The following is a 16,655-nucleotide window of genomic DNA, read 5'->3' as shown; positions in this document are numbered from 1 at the left end:
CGACGTTGTAGGCTCGATAATGGACAGTGACACAACTGCCATTATCTACCACATTCAATCAAAAGGTTAGTCACAGTTTGTTTGAAAACTGTTGTGTTTTGGTTCTATAGTTACCTATGGTCATGGTAGATTAGCGTCTGTCAGTAGTTGTTCTAAATTCAAGTCACTCCATATCGCTATTAGATAATATAACGGCCTAAGAACGGTAAAAATTGATGCGCGTCAGGCGGCAATGATATTTTCGTAGAGAAGGCAATGATTTTCCGCGCGTCCCTCTAAATTTCACACACTAACCTGCACTTTGGGCGATTTTTTTTTAATTCGATCTCCACACATTACCTTTTCCGGAACATTTAACGAGTTCTTAGTATATTTTGAGAAATACTGCCGTAAATCTTCTTCTCCTTATGGTGCCGTCTCCTTTCGAAGGTTGGCGATACAAATAGCTAACGTGGGTCTAGATACGGCCATACAGAAGATGTCGAGCGATGAGCAACCAAACCATGGTCGAATGTCTTTCAACCAAGAGTTTTGGCGCCTGCCGACCAACCTTTTGCCTTGGACTTTGCCTTCTATGATTAGGCGCAGAAATTCATACTTTTCACCTCGCATTATGTGCCCAATATAACGAGTTTTTCTTTCTTTGATGGTAAGCATAAGTTCTTTTTGTTTTCTCATGCGATTGAGAACTTCTACGTTTGTTACTCTTTGGACCCATGTATAGTATATGACGGTAAATGTACATTTACGACGGTAAATGTACATTTCAAATGCATCTATTTTCTCTTCTAGTGATGGGTTTAGGGTCCAATTCTCACATCCGTACAGAAAAACGCAGAAAGCATAGCATCTGACCATGAGTACCCTGAGCTCCATGCTCAAATCTGATCTTACGAAAAGTCGTCTCATATTCAAGAATGTTTTTCTTGGATCACATTGATCATTTATGATGCTCCCCAAATATTTGTAGCAGCACCATCAACATTTAGACGAACCTGAACAGGTGTCTTGGTAAATGCAATGACCTTAGTTTTTGTAGTGTTTATGAGGAGGCCAACGTTTTCGCTATATCGCACTATGTGATCCATTCTGCAGGTCCTGCGCATTCTCGGCCAGCACAACGGTGTCGTCGGCATATCTGATGTTGATTATTTTCCCGTTGACCCTAATCCCACACTCGATTCTGACCTTTCTGTTCAGTTTGGCATATAATGTTTGATTTGCCTTGTGAGCTCTTCTCTCATTCATGAGTTCTAGGATTTCAGGGGTCATCCATTCTTTCTTCATATTGGCTTCAGGATATCCGATGTCATCAACCTGTATTTGTGTTATTGAAGATTTTATTCTATTCCAGGTTTCTTCTATATCCAGTTGTTCCTCATTTCGGATTTTTGCCATTTCACATTTGATCTTGTCACTTACTTGGGTGTGTACAATTGGTGTCAACAGTTTCCTGGTGTTGATTTTACGAATCGGCTGAGGCCTACTGATCTTCTTGAACCGTCTCATTAGAAAGTCCATAACTACCGGATTATGGTCACTATTAACGTCTGCGCCAGGATATGTTTTTACCGTTTGCACGTATTTCTTCAGCTCTTGTCCTACCAGTATGAAATCGATTTGATTTCTTATAATATGACCTGCATTATCAACAGGAGACTTCCAAGTATATAATCTCCTAGGGTGTTGTTTAAAAAATGTATTAGCAATGAACATGCCTGACTCTGTACAAAACTGAACAAGTCTATCTCCTCTGGTATTCCGTTCACCTAACCCGTGGTGACCTAGAACATCATTCTCCTTTCCGAAACCGACTTTTGCGTTGAAATCTCCTATGACCATATTGATTTCACCTTTCTTCGCGTGTTTCATCGCCTCCTCTAGTACTGAGTAAAATTCTTCTACTTCTGCATCACTTTTGTCGTTTGTCTGGGCGTATATTTGTATTATGTTCAGGTTTCGGTGAGTAGTTTGTAATTTTAGGAGAGTAACTCGATCGTTGAAGTGTATAAACTCTATAACTGATTTGTCTATGTCCTTGCTGACAAGTATGGCAGTTCTGTATCGGTGAAAAGCATCTGTTCCTCCGGAGTAGTAAATGACGCCACTATCAGTTGTCTGTTTACCAGATCCAGGCCACCTGACTTCATTCATTCCCAAGATATCAATCTTGGGAATGAATGTTCATTGTTCATTGTTATTGCTCTTAGTAGTCGACGACGGGGGGATTCTTAGCACCCTCTCCTCATCTAAGAGGTGCCCCGGACTGAGGGCCGTGTCTTTGTTTTCGTCAGCCATTAAGAGGTTTTGGAAGTTTTTGTATAGTAAGGGTTCCATTCCTTTTCTATACCGCAGTACACAAGCCGAGTTCGCTGAACTGTTGCTTGTCGCCTCCTGGTGTTCGGTACTACACCGTTCTCACGCCATAACCCGATTTTGATGAAACTGCTGCCTTTCACCAATATAGTTTTGGTCCGCCCCGGCTATTTCATTTCACCGGTACCACCCATATCTTGAGAGGCATTCCCCTATCCGCCACCTGGGGAGGCGTCCGATGGGGGACTAGCAACCCCACGCGGAACTGCCGTAAATGTGCTAAATCTAAACTAAAACCTCTCGAATTGACGAAATGTCAGCGGCCATGTGGATTGTTCAACACAGGTACTTTGCTGTATTCAGCCATTTCAACTGTTTAAAGGCACTTTAACTTTGCACACGGAAGCGCATTTTAACCCATATAGGCACTGGAAATATTGAGGCCCTATGAAGGAACTTATGAAGCATCTACGAATTTTTTTCTTTAACTTAACCAATGACCTCGCGCCGTTGACAGATCATCAATAAGTTTGATTGCGGCATTTTTACAGCAGTATTTTATCAAAATATGGCCAGATCCCTTTAAGTCTTTAGGCATAAAAGAGTTAAGAAAAGAATAGGTATGGAAAAGAAAGAAAATGGCGCAAAGTGCAGCTTAGCCACGAAAATGTCAACATCGTCTTCGGCGCATCAATTTTTGCGATCTGGAGGCATTATACTGATAACTGATATTATCTAGTATTTATATGACAACAAAATATTTTTGTTTATATTTATTAATTGTTTGACTATTTCTTTAACCATTTTCTCATATCTCATTGTCTCTACTTTGCAACATGAGAATCGATTAAATGTTTTTAAATTTCTACTAAAGGGTCTGTAATACCATATTTATAAACACCATTTTCTACATCCTAGTCTCTTAAGGTTTGAATCGCCTGTCAATGAACAATGTCTAAATTAAGCGATATTATTGAATACTTGAGAAAATGAGGACCGTTAATCAAACCGTTTGCATCTAGCTCAAAACAAGTAGAAAGGTTCACACAATTAGTATCAAAGAACCGATCACCCAATGTTGAGGTGTGCTCAACGCGGCCATTGGTTGAAAACGAGATTTTCTATATTATATTAGTAGTTATAAGAATGACTTAGTAAATAGTTACGTTTCATTATTTATGCCCCATTAATCTTTTTGATCTGAATCATTCATCAATAAAATGTAGATCCCTACCTCCCCTAGGGAGTATATTGACCGAATGAAAAAAATTAATCTGATTTTGATGTTATGTCAATTTTATTTTTGGTTCTTTTGCTAGAGCCTTATTAAAATGTCCGAAATTGAGGTATATGTTATAAAGTGAGACATAACCTTAAACAATAAAAAACAATTTTGGTCTAGAGACAGTTTTAAAACACGGCAAATGAATGAAAAACAGCATTGTTGTTTACTCAGTCTAATTTGTGATCTGTGCACTGAAACAAACTCGTGACTAAAGTATCGTTTATCAAACTTGTTACATAATAAAAGTTTATCAAGCTTCCTACAAGTATTAATTTGTTTTTGGGTACATTTTCAATCATTTTCAAAGAATCACGAATACATTCACTGAGTGACGTGTGACCTGACTGAACAGTGTTTGATGAAGCTAACGTTTTAAAGTGGCACCTTGCGTTCGGCTGGCGTAGAAAGTAGAGTAGAATATATACTATATTATCATCGTGTTGCTATCAAATATTATCCAATATCGATAAAGGCAATTTATTGAAATTCCATTTTAAAAATATTTTATACCGATGGCCCTCTCAACATTTTTGGTAGTACTTAGTTTTACAATAATACATTGAAATACTTTCGGATAGGAAACTGTGCTTACAATGTTTTCACTAAATGAAGTGTATCATGCTTAAGCTAATAAGTTTTTATGCGAATTTAGGTCTAACCAAATGATTGTTTTGTTGTATGATTATTTTGTTGAAACATCGCATTATAGCCAAAGGACACCAGACAAATCGGTCATCTATCTATTCACAAATGAACAATGTGAAGTACTCAAGAAGTAATCTGTTAAAATTATGAGTTATTTGATGTTTAAATAGCTTCTCTGAGATTTCTGGTTTCATTTTTAAGGGTATATCGGAATAGAAGTAACGGCTTATCTGATGCATTTTGTAGTGGCTGTTTTCGAATCGGCTGTCAAAAATTTTGCAATTATATTTCGATCAGTTTTTTCGTCGTTGCAATGTTAAAACAAATTTTCCTGTAGCTTTGGCGAAAATACCAAGCAATTATCAACGAAACGGGTTAAAAAATCGTAGACTGAATATCATCTTACCAGTTCCGAAGCATTAAAAATTCACACATCTAAAAGTTAAAGATATGGTAGTTCATATTATTCATGTTTGGAGTTAAACTGTATAGTATATAAGTTGGCGGTGGTTCGCTAATTTGAAGCTAGTCAATAATTCAAAATTAAGTGATATTTAAATGTTCCAGTTTGCTGCAGGTGGATTTTTAAGCATATCGGGTTTGTGCCCATAAAAGTTAGCAAGTCTCATGTTCCGATAAATGTAAAACAGACTTTGTTTATTTTGCTTTTAATTTACGGGTTCATATATTTGGTTGTAAGAAAAATAGGTAATTCTTCAAAGAAACTTCCACAGGTTACTGTAATAGTTACAAATCTTCTGGATTTATTCTGAGTTGCTGACGTTTCGCCAATCATTCTGTTGGTTTCTTCAGTTCAGCTCTGAAAAAGATGTTCGAGTCAACAACAACCGAGGCAAGAGGAATCCAGAAGATTTGTAAATAGTAAGAATAGGTTGAATCGAATATTCTTGGTTAATGTTTCTAAACAGATATCTCAAAATTTCGGCGATAAAAAAAACTGATTAACGGTTTATCAATTATTCAAAATGACGTCGAGTTTACGCCAAGAACTGCTCTGCAAATTATGTACAGAAATTTGGGTACATTTTTTTTTAATAATGTATAGATTTTTTTTTTGATTGTCGATTTTACCAGTAACCGGAATTTACCGGAACGACTTAAACTTAATTTTTGTTTTTAAGTGCGCACTAAAAGCACGTTTGTTTTGTATGCTGTGTATGAGTTAAGCCTAAGTATATGTGTGTTCATGGCTCAAATTAATTTTTATTTTATTTTTTAAATAAGTAAAAAATGTTAAGTTAGTATTTATTGACCCCGATTCTTTTTTAGCTATATATACTTAATAAACATAATTTTTTATTTATAGGTCGTCTTTCTCCTATCGATATCATCCTCATGATCATTTTTATTTATAATCAAAAGTAGTCATGATTGGAAAGTGACAGTAGCAGTGGAGATCCAGATAAACAAAATAGCAAAAGAACTGTAAAGCAATCGCCTATACGCTCAAAGAAAAACACCTTATACGAAAATGCGTCATAAAGGTCAACCAGTGATAAAATTTTCATGAAAAAGTCTTCTTTTTATATTACCTAAATCCTTTCAAATGCGAAATGTCCAACACTTCTTTTTATTTCTAGCGGTTGCGGCCGTCAGTGAATACAATTTTTTCAACAAAATTACATTTTTTCAGGTGAATAGTTTTTTGGATGGTTTTGTCATTTCTATGCAAAAGTCACATCTTCCGTTTTTCTTGTCAGATCCACCGTCCTTGATTGATTGAAATAATTAAATTTAAAGTGCTAAATTTCGCCCGCACTGACTAATTAATGACACATAGTTCTTAAATGACTTAATTTATTAATTTTGTACTACTAATTTTATTTAAATTGTACATAATATTTATAAATCGTCATTGTCATTTAAAGATAAAGAAGATAATTTGATTGACTGTGATTTAAAACTTATCAGGGTTACACCAAACTTAACACAGTGGAACATATGATGAAGAAAATATCATAAATAATATAACATAGAATATAACTTACGACTAAATATAAATTATTTAAAAGTAAATTTGATTAACCTTCACAACTTTTGATAATATACGGGTTAAGTAGATAAGCAAAGCTGATCCCAGAGCAGAATTTCTTAAGGAACCTCAAAATTCAAAACCGCCGGGAGTCTAGCTGCTTGTACGGTTTTAAGGTTTGAGGTTATGTACGGAAATCTGGTCTGAAACCGACTTTGCTTAACCACTAGCTTGTTTCATTTGAAACAACTGTAATTTGATTCTTTTTGTGTGTCACGTCCGAATCATTGATTTCAAGGGACATAATTAATATTTCGGAAGCCAGATAGGTAGGTATTAAGCAAAAATAATCAGCAAACAATAAATAAAAAATGCAATAACCTACAGGAAAAGTTAAAGTGACCTCGATGCTGAAGAGGATGGACCCGGTGTGTTAGAAAAGTGAGGGAAATTTGCAATGGAGAATGTTAAATAACTTTGTCTCAAAAAATAATTTTATCATAATCTCATATTAAAAAACCTTCGAAAAAGGTCATATACAAATTGATGTACTTAAAAATTTAAAATATTTATATCTATTCTAAAGTTTAAAAAAATAATTTAACAAAAAACTTGAAATTTCAATGTGTACATAGAATCAAAAAAAGAGAAAAATTTTAATGAAAATATGAATATTTATTAATTTAATGGCTCGAAGAAAATAAACTTTCTACGCCGGATATATACTCTGCTGCAACTATATGCAACACAAGAAATTCTCATATAAAATAGTATATTACGCAATAAGTTTGATAAACACCATTTTAATCACGAGTTCTATTTAGCTCGAGCAAAGCGAGTTTTATTACTAGCATGAAATTGTTAGCGTAGGTATAATGTACACAAGATTAACACCCACTCTCAAAATTAAATTTAATGATGTATGAATTTGTTACATTCTCTTAATGGGCATTTGCGTTTCAAAAGAAATTTTGTGTATTAACAGCGAAAATATTAGTAACACGTAACAGATGAAGGCTAGGATAGGTGGCGTCATTGCTTGCGCTTAACTAGCAGAATAAATCGCCGATGTAATTATTCTTCTTCTTTACAGGTCCAGGATAAGGATATTTTTCGAAGGCTAAATGAGAACAGCTGTGAGCACATGTCAATTATTCTGTGGTTTAAAGCAAAAAAGAATTGTTTTGAATGTTTGTTGTCATTTGGTGCATTGAACGTATTTATTTAGTAAACATATTAAATTTCACGTACATTTTGTGTGGTTTCGTTCGGGATTAAAATAATTTGCATAAATTAACCGAATTAACAATGTATACTTGTATACAAAAAGTGGGACAAACCACTCAACCTTCAATGGGCAAAAATTCAAATAACGAAATATCCTAAAATGTAGGCGCCACAAAGTCTGTTTCTATGACAACCTATCCTCTAGGATGTAGTCTCCGGTATAATCTTTGAAATGAAGAAATATGCAAGCGTAAAATGGAAGAATCAAATGCAGATAAAGAATCTTCTGAAGGAGAATTAAATTTATTGGATATTAATCCAGATATTTGTGGTTGTAATGAAAATTTATTGGAGGCTGCAGAAAACTGCTTGGAATTTCCAAGTACATCTCAACAAAATTTAGATTTGACGGGTCGGGGGGAAAATGTTTTAAATGCAAAAGAACTGGATAATGGTAGATGGTTACTTCGGTGGCACATAAACAAAGATAATATAGGAGACTTCATCGCCTTATGTTACCAAGGTAAGTAGAAAGGATGAAATTTTTGTTACCACCAATTAAAAATTTGTTTACTCTTCATACTACTAGATATACTTAGAAAGTAGTTCTTGAAAATGAAATTTGAGTATTCCATACCTAAACTTCTGCCGTTTTGCTAGGATAATTATATGCATTTCATTTTGATGCAGTTGCAGTTAGGATTGGGACATAATTATTGTGAGAAGCACTAGTTAATTAGATCTAACCACATAAAGAAACCTTTAATTACATAACATGTTTTGTATAAATGATAATCTAGTTCATACAATAATTTTAAAGATATAATTGTTGCACAGTTGGGATACCTAACCTGCAGAGGTATCTTGTTCGTTGAAAACTTTGTAACCGTAAGCTATGGGTATGTAGTAATTCACATTTCAATTTAAGCATTTTTTATAGATTCCGATGCTGCACAATTGTTTTTTATAATACCGCATAATACCCACAAATCACAAAAATAATTTAAAATTAATATAAACTTCAGTTTGTCATGATCTCTCTCGTTTGGGCTCTAGTAATTTATTTCAAATTTAAAGCAGTGGTTTCATATTTAAGAAAAGTGATATAGATTCATTTTTGATTTAAATTAATTATTGAATTTCACGTTGAATTCTCTCCGAAATCACGGTGATATATCAAATATCAATTTATTATTATATAATTAAGTATATTAATTTCACAGAATATAAGTATATTATATTATCCCCAATCTAAGATTACGAAAAATAATTATTATTGGAGAGTCTCAGTGCAGTTTAGATTAATATTATGTACTGCAAAATCCAAAATAATCCAACTAATGCAAAAAGCAAGACTAACTAAAACTAATTCATAAAACCAAATCAACAAAAATTTGCCCAAAATTATATATGATATGAGTTTTTAAGGTGTCTATATGAAATTTTAAGCTGTTAGGGGCTGGTCAACAACAAATTGCAAACATGATGCATATAAAAAGAGCAAAGTAAACTATCCATCCTCCATTATGTATTAAACTTAGTTATCTGCTTATTTTATTCTCCAAATGTTTTGTTTTAATCAATATTTTTGGATTCGTTTTATGTTCTACTGTTGTGGTATTTTTCCGAGAAAATAGTGTCTCAAAAAAGAAACTTAAACGAATTAAAGGCTTATAATTCCCACCAATTCACGTGACATTCACATCAGACTTTTTCCCTCCCCATTATATTTTTTTGGTTTACAGGGTTGGTGGCAATCCTGTTTTTATTTTCAAATTGCATTTTTTTTGTAAAATATGTAACGAAACAGAATCATTATTGTTATTATTAGTATTATTATTATTATTATTATTATTATTTTTGTTTAGGCTTCCTATGTTTTTCTGTTTCTCTAAATTTGATTTAAATTTTAAAAGTTTCAATACCTGCACTTCTATTTTGTCTTCAAATTGTCTTTAAAATATTAAAAATCAAAAGTCTTATATCAACTTATTTCATTATTTTTTACTAATGATATGCTTTGGTTGTTAGTGCCAAAAAGTAATAAAATAAAGTTTAGATAAATTGCAATTATGGTTTTCCGTATTTCAGTTTTTAAGACCTACACATTCGTCAGTTAGGGCCACTGTAATTTGCATACAATAGAAAGATAGGTTTGGAGAATAAAAGTAATATGACAGTGCTGTTACTAAACGATTTTTTTTGTTAGAATAATTATACGTAATTATAGATATGGACAGATCATTTAGATATAAATTATTAAGATATTAAGTAGAGTAAACAAAAACTTATATAGAATTAAGAATAATATTAAAATACATATATAAATTGTAATAAATATTATTATGCCATTTACCATACAACTTCATTCGTAAATTTTAGTAGTCAAACTAAAGTGTATTGAAATATTAAACCACACTACAGCGTTTTATATAATGTTACCAGCTTCCCATATTCCGTCTCTCCTATTTTAATTACATGTTCAACCCGCTTGCTTAGTTGTTCATAATCCACTGTCTTTATTCTAGTTTTTTTGTCTTCATTTATTTAGTTTCTTTTCTTGCCATACTTCTGTTTGGTGATCTGATTGAGACTCATGCACAAGTCCGTATGTATACATTGACAGTCATATTCGAACACATTTTAAGTAGTGTTGCAACTCAGAATATTGAGTTTTGGTGGCGAAGAGCTTTGAACACGTTGAGAATAATAATTCTTTCATTTTTAGAAAGCGCAAAGCGCATAGTAACTATAATCTCAATTTGGAAACACTAACACCCAGCTTTAAAGTTCAATATATCAATGTATCTCCCTCGCATTAAAAAAAACTAAAAAAAAAACAAAATTCTAAAAATTAAATATTTATATCTTATTTCGTATCTTTAATAGCGGCAAAGAAAAACGAAATACGCCGAAACTAAATACAGTCGAACTTCGATAACTCGAATTTTTGATAAGTCGAACCAAATTAGTTGGCAATAGCGTCAAAAATAGGAAATGCGTGTTAGTTTGTTTTGATTACTCGAATATCTCGATAACTCGAACGAAACATTTGGTGCCAACTTCGATAAGTCGAATTTTCCCGGGAACCCCCTAATTACGACCGATCTTAACCTGTCTTTTTAACGTATGTATGCAAGCAGTTCAGTTTCTGTGCTTGCTAAGTTCACGTGTATGACTTACTAGTTAATACTAAGTGAAAAATACTGTCCCTATTCGATTTACACATTATATTAAAGACATTTTTGGATTTTTGCATTTGTTGATATGTCATCAAAACGTACCTTAAAAGCTTTGTTGATCAAAAATTCAAGGTTATAAAAGAAGTGGAAAGTGGCTCAAAAAATAAAGATGTAGCTGTGAAGTATGGGATTTCGGCAAGTACAGTGTCTACAATTTTGAAAAACAAAACATTCAGTCATCACCGCAATGGAACGTTTCGAAGAAAACAAAAACAATAACATTACACTAATGGATTGTGTTGACGATGTAACTACCGCATGGAATATCGACGTTAAGCCTGAAACAATTTCCAATTATTTTAAAAAAGCCGGTTTTGGTCAGTATTCTGAATGGGAAGAAGAATATGAGATTCCCTTGATTTTCCTAAGTGAACGCCTGAAAGAAAAGAGTGAAGACCAAATCCAAATAGAAATCGAGTTTAAAGCTTGTATGTATTTTTAAAAATGAATGAATAAATGTTCATTCACAAAAAAGTACATGCATTTGTAGTTTTTATTGATAACTCAAAGTCTTGATAACTCGAAATTTTCATGTGTCAAATCGCAGTTCGACTTATCGAAGTTCGACTGTATTCCAAAAAATAATTCCGTGACGTCTTTAAATCGATTCGTATGCATTTAACGGAATGGGTGTCAATGATAATCAAAGGAAGTCGTGCAGGATAAACGAATCCCTTTCGACGCGAAACCATTATTGTTGAGACGTTCTCAAGGATATTTCTGCGTGCTAGTCTGCACGTTCGATTCGATTTCGGACTGGAAGCAAAGCTGTTTGAAACGCGCCTGTTTGATAGTTGATTTTTTCTATATGTCTTTCATATCAGACTGGATATATCTTAAAGCACGTTTTTGTGCTGTAAAAGATTTTTAAGAATTTCAACCAGTGCCCGGTATTTGAACGGAATATTATGAAAAGAAATTGTGAAAATTTCAAGTAACAATATTCAATATTTTCGTTTTTTTTTTGTCTCAAAGTTTTATTTTCTCAAAGTCAAAAAAGTGTTGCCCTGAAAACTGGGGATATCCAAAAAAATATTGGTAAAGTGTCGAAAAGTTAAATATATAATTATAAACTTATAGGTTATGCATTTTAACCTCGTTTGCGTGGCAATTGTGCATCGCGATGTCACAGTCGGTTTTGTCGATTTTAGCGAATCGATTCAAACTTCGAATATGTGTAAACTTATTCCGTTAGTTAATTTAAAAAATATTTCGCATGTTGTTCTAAATCTACTGATAGACATTTCTAGCAAATAAAAAAAATTATTCGCAGGTAGCCTTGTAGGATTGACCGGTCAAATTTATTCGTGTCAAATACAATTGAAATACAGTTGAATTTATATTTTTTATTTATTTATATTTATTTATTTTATACTTTACCTCGCCGTCGGGTCTTTCTGAAAACTAAATGGAGTCGATATTTTTATTGGGATTCCCCGAATCGAGTATGGTGTCGGGGTATTCCTTGAAGAGGGTTATAGATAAATAGGACATCATAAACTAATTCACTCTCGATACAAACGATGACACTCTACAATTGCAAGATGTTATTTATAACATTTTAATCGAATTTGACTACTCAATTAGGAAGTGGTTAATTGACAACATAACATTAATTGTTTATTTTGTTACAAGTTTAAATTTAACGTTAATTAGAATTAGTGGAAGGTGGTGGTACATCACTTTACAAAATATCTCCGTATTAACTACGTTAGCAAATAACAAATATTTTTTAAAATAAAGTATATATGGAAGAAAGGATCATATTTGTTCTAAATTAATAGGAGATTTCTAATATCACACAATATTATTTACATATTATTCAATTGTACTTCAATAGTGCAACAAGTTAGATAAAGGTAATTTTAGTCACGAGTGAGCGCAGCTGAGCGAGTGGTTAATAAACGACTAACTCGAGACTGTAATGTCAATGCTTAACAAAATAGGTTTTGGTCATGAACTTAAACTGTTTGCTTTTTATTTGGATTCTCTAGCACAGTCTATTTATTATGGGTTTGAGGAGAATTCAACGTCAACATCAACAATTTCAATATCTGGCATCAAATTTGGTGCCATATATTGCCGATTTATTTCAGTCTACTAATACTAATTACTTAATTATCGCAAATATTAAACTATAACTTTTAGAAGAAAAAACCAATCCTGTTGTTTATGATTGTTTCGTTAAAGTAATTTTGTTAGAGAGACATGAATTCACCAAGGATCTGGTGTTTATTTTTGATCCAAAACTGAGCTTTGTTGATCATATAGAACGCTGGAACTTACTAGAAAAACATTTTGCACATATGCTTCAAAACTACCCTTTTGCCTTTTTTATGCTATCTATAACTCGTCTAAACTTGTCAAGACGTCAAAGATGTTCCTTAAAGTTATTCTGATTCTAAAATAGATCACATATATCCTCCATAGGGTTTCAAAATGACTCTGTTTACTGTTACAGAGATTTGGAATTTCATCTTTGGAAGATCCAAGGAAAGATGCTTTTCAACATTTTTTTTATAAACTTGTTGATTGTTGGATTTTAGAATTCCATATGCGCATATAAGGTGTGTGGAAACTTGATTCTATAGAAAATCCTTTTCCAACCAGGCTCTGAGCAATGTTTTGAATAGAATGTGTAGAAAGTAAGATTGAGTGTCACGGAGTGTTGACATTTTTAACTGTACCGTGCGTTCAATTTATCTTGATAACATTTTAATTAGCTGTAACTTTTTTGTTTTTAGAGATATCAAGGTAAACTAAAATATCAAATGTAGGTTAGTAGCCAAGTTTTTCCAAGTGACATATAAAACAAAACACTATCATTTTTCTGACTTATAAGCCTACACCATGTTTTTTTAATGGAACACCCTATATATAATGTATGTGTTTAATAGAATATCTTATTCCGATTACAATGATGTAACACACTTTATGTTTTAGTCCACCCGTTTTTGACAAATCGGCAAAAATTGTAAATTTTTATGTAATTTCAAAAAGTACATTTATTCTCTACATCAAAATTATTAATTCCTTATAACAAGCTGTCATATTAAGATAGGTTTTGATTTAAGAATACGTTATTTAAATTTCAAAATAAAAATTTTGCCGTACTTATAATAATTTTTTATACTGTTTATATTTTCACTGTATATTGGACCTGCAAAATTAATTACAAATCTTCTGGATTTCTGAATTAACTGACATCCTGTTGGCTCTGAAGAAGTCAACAGGATGATTGGTTCAACGTCAGCAATTTCGACTAAGCAAAAACCGACGCAGGAGGAATCCAGAAGATTTGTAAATAGTATTGGAGTAGCCTGTGGAAGTTTCTTTGAAAAATTGTTGTCCCATGATTGAAATGATTCTGTTAACCTATTACATAAAAATTAATTAATAAATAAGTAAAAATGTAGTTGTAAATGTGTAAAAAGTTAAGTAACTCGTAATCAAAATGTAACAGTAAATCTATGTCTAATTCATAAATCTGCTATATTAAACTCAAAAAGTATATTGGTATCTAAGATTTAGATAAGGAACATGAAAACTTAACCTGCCCAACAGATCGGGACATTCAATCATTCCATGCACCAGTTTAAAAACAAATTCTACTCCAATTTGAACTCTACTTTGTTGAGACGTGGCAATGTACTGCAATCTGACGACCAACTTATATGCACATGATCTCAAAAATGTATGCTGAACTCTTTCAAGTGCATCAATGTTTGTCAATATCCCATTAGAGTGCAATATACAAGTCTTGTACACTGAATGGAAAAATGTTATACCGAATTAATATGACAATCTTTCATCGAAAAAAAGAAAGATCCTACGTCATCTATGGAATGCAACCTTGAATCTGTTATTAATTCTTCTCTACCAGAATCTGTGAAAAAGTCACCCTTCATGCTTCTAAAATTCATCTTTTTTACAGACTCCCTAACATTCTCAAACCAGGATTACCCCTTCGACCTATTGTCAGCACCATTGGTTCCTCAAAATATCTAGCTTCTACCCTTTAAAGTGAAAACTAGTAGTTTCGTATTTAATTCCTTTCATTTCATTTAACACTTAAAATGCATTACATTAGATCCACAGGATATTCTGTCCAGTTTCGACGTAGAATTCCTCTTTACCAATATCAGTATCTCTGAAACTCTCAACATTATTTCAGATATATTAAAATCCGAGAACTTTTTTGAACAAACGTCGGGAACAGCTGTCGATTCTCCATTATCACCAGTCATCGTGAAAACATTTATGGAAGCCTAAAAATGAGGAATTCATTTTTTTTTTTACCAAAAATATATTACAGGGTCTTACAAAGAGTGGTGGGTCATGAGAATACACATGTAGGTAGCGTCCCATACAAATAAAAATTTTGACTCCCTGTTTTTAGTCCACCACCCGTTTATAGGAACTTTGATTTAAAAGTACTGGAGAAAATCTCGTTAAATATTGAACACCCCGTAAAGCTTTTTTTCCTATAAATATATCCCGCAAAATTCACTTCCCTCTATTTTGTGTATTTAAATATTTTGTTAGTCCTTTTAAAGTTTTAAGATATACTTTTTTATTGCAGGTAAGGACAACCATTTTTCTGGTAAAACGGTAAGTGATGTCTGCAACGATTGAGCATTTATTTAGGCGATGGCTTCAACGTAAAGTCATCTAACGTGCAATTGTATGGATGAAAGGAAAACGGTTAATCCTGTTGCGAAACCGGATTTAATTCATCGCACCCGTGCTCAGGTGAAGGCCGTTGCGATTTAACGCGGTTAAAAGTATGAATGGCCGGCCATTTAATGGTTTAAGTTTTTTTCTTAAAGAATACACGATACACGGTCCGGGGAGTTGTTTTGGTATTAGCTTGTACTAGGTGTCATAAGATGTAGCTGCACCACCCCACTTTCTTCCGCAGCTGTGGACATGCTCATTTAATTTTTTAATATAGTAAGCTGTGAATGAAACCCAATTTTTCGACATATTTAATTTATTGAAATTATATTTAATTTTGAAAGTTGGGAAATTATTTATTATTTTTTTTACACAAAAAAATCATTGCAAAAGAAACGTCTAAAATTGTTATTTTACCATAGCGATAGTAGAAAATATTTAACAACTCTCATGTCAGAGCAAATGAAATAGTGAAAATTTCAATTAAAAATATTCAACACTTTTAGCACAATTCATTTGGTTGAATAATTAAACCTGACCATCGTCTAGGGATACCCAAAACATATTGGTAATGCGTCGAAAAGTTAAATATAAAATTTGCGAAGCTTCTTGCGTTAGTTTTAAACTTGAGTCAAAACATCATAAACTTTTTTTTAGTTGGAGTCTACATATTTTTTTTTTTTTTGTAAAAAGACCATCATGGGAACCTGAAGTTTACCCAGAGCTCATTGAATATCACATGTCTGGGAATTGCTGAACTAAACTCTTAATATTCTTTTAAGGTTGAGGACTTCACTGTACGTTATACTTTACTTTATATAAGATATATCTTCCTGTTTTTGTGACAATAGTACATCGTGATGTCACAGTCTATTTTTTCGATTTTAGTGGGCTCCATGTCGATTCAAACTTCCAATGTGTGTAAAATTAGTCCGTTAGTGTATTTAAAAAATATTTGCCATGTTGTTCTAAATCTAGATGATAGACATTTCTAGCAAATAACAAAAAGCGGTTCAACATATTTTCAAAACGTTTCAACATATCGTTATTTGTTTATTTTGTTAAATGATTAAATATTTCTTATTTATACTTGAATTACTACATAGATTTCCAGCATGGTGCCATTTTCTGTTGTGTAATGTAATGTTTTGCTAAAAAGCCAATTTATTAGATGCCGTGTGAATTTAATCAGTTTTCAGCTGCATTCTTCCTAGGATAGTTTATCGAAACTTGAAACCGGTTCAAATTCTACTATTTACCAATACAATTT

General features: G+C 32.7%; 1 protein-coding gene across 3 annotated transcripts in view; it reads left to right on the top strand.

The window, feature by feature from the left end:
* The first annotated feature begins 7,416 nt into the window (after window positions 1–7,416).
* The window catches only part of LOC132702983 (E3 ubiquitin-protein ligase HECW2), a 153,853-nt gene continuing 144,614 nt past the window's right edge, over window positions 7,417–16,655 (top strand). For 2 of the 3 annotated variants that reach the window (XM_060671949.1, XM_060671948.1), the window contains exon 1: window positions 7,417–7,989. In XM_060671949.1, the coding sequence (XP_060527932.1) occupies window positions 7,722–7,989 (268 nt within the window). In that variant the 5' untranslated portion in view covers window positions 7,417–7,721. Of the gene's footprint in view, window positions 7,990–15,290; window positions 15,461–16,655 lie in introns of all 3 variants that reach the window. The other variant, XM_060671952.1, reaches the window with a different exon arrangement.

Source organism: Cylas formicarius, unplaced genomic scaffold, assembly GCF_029955315.1.
Source record: "Cylas formicarius isolate icCylForm1 unplaced genomic scaffold, icCylForm1.1 PGA_scaffold_6__28_contigs__length_40554024, whole genome shotgun sequence".
Lineage (NCBI taxonomy): Eukaryota > Metazoa > Arthropoda > Insecta > Coleoptera > Brentidae > Cylas > Cylas formicarius.
Note: the sequence above shows the minus strand (reverse complement) of the source record. Positions and strands in the feature narration are given on the sequence as shown.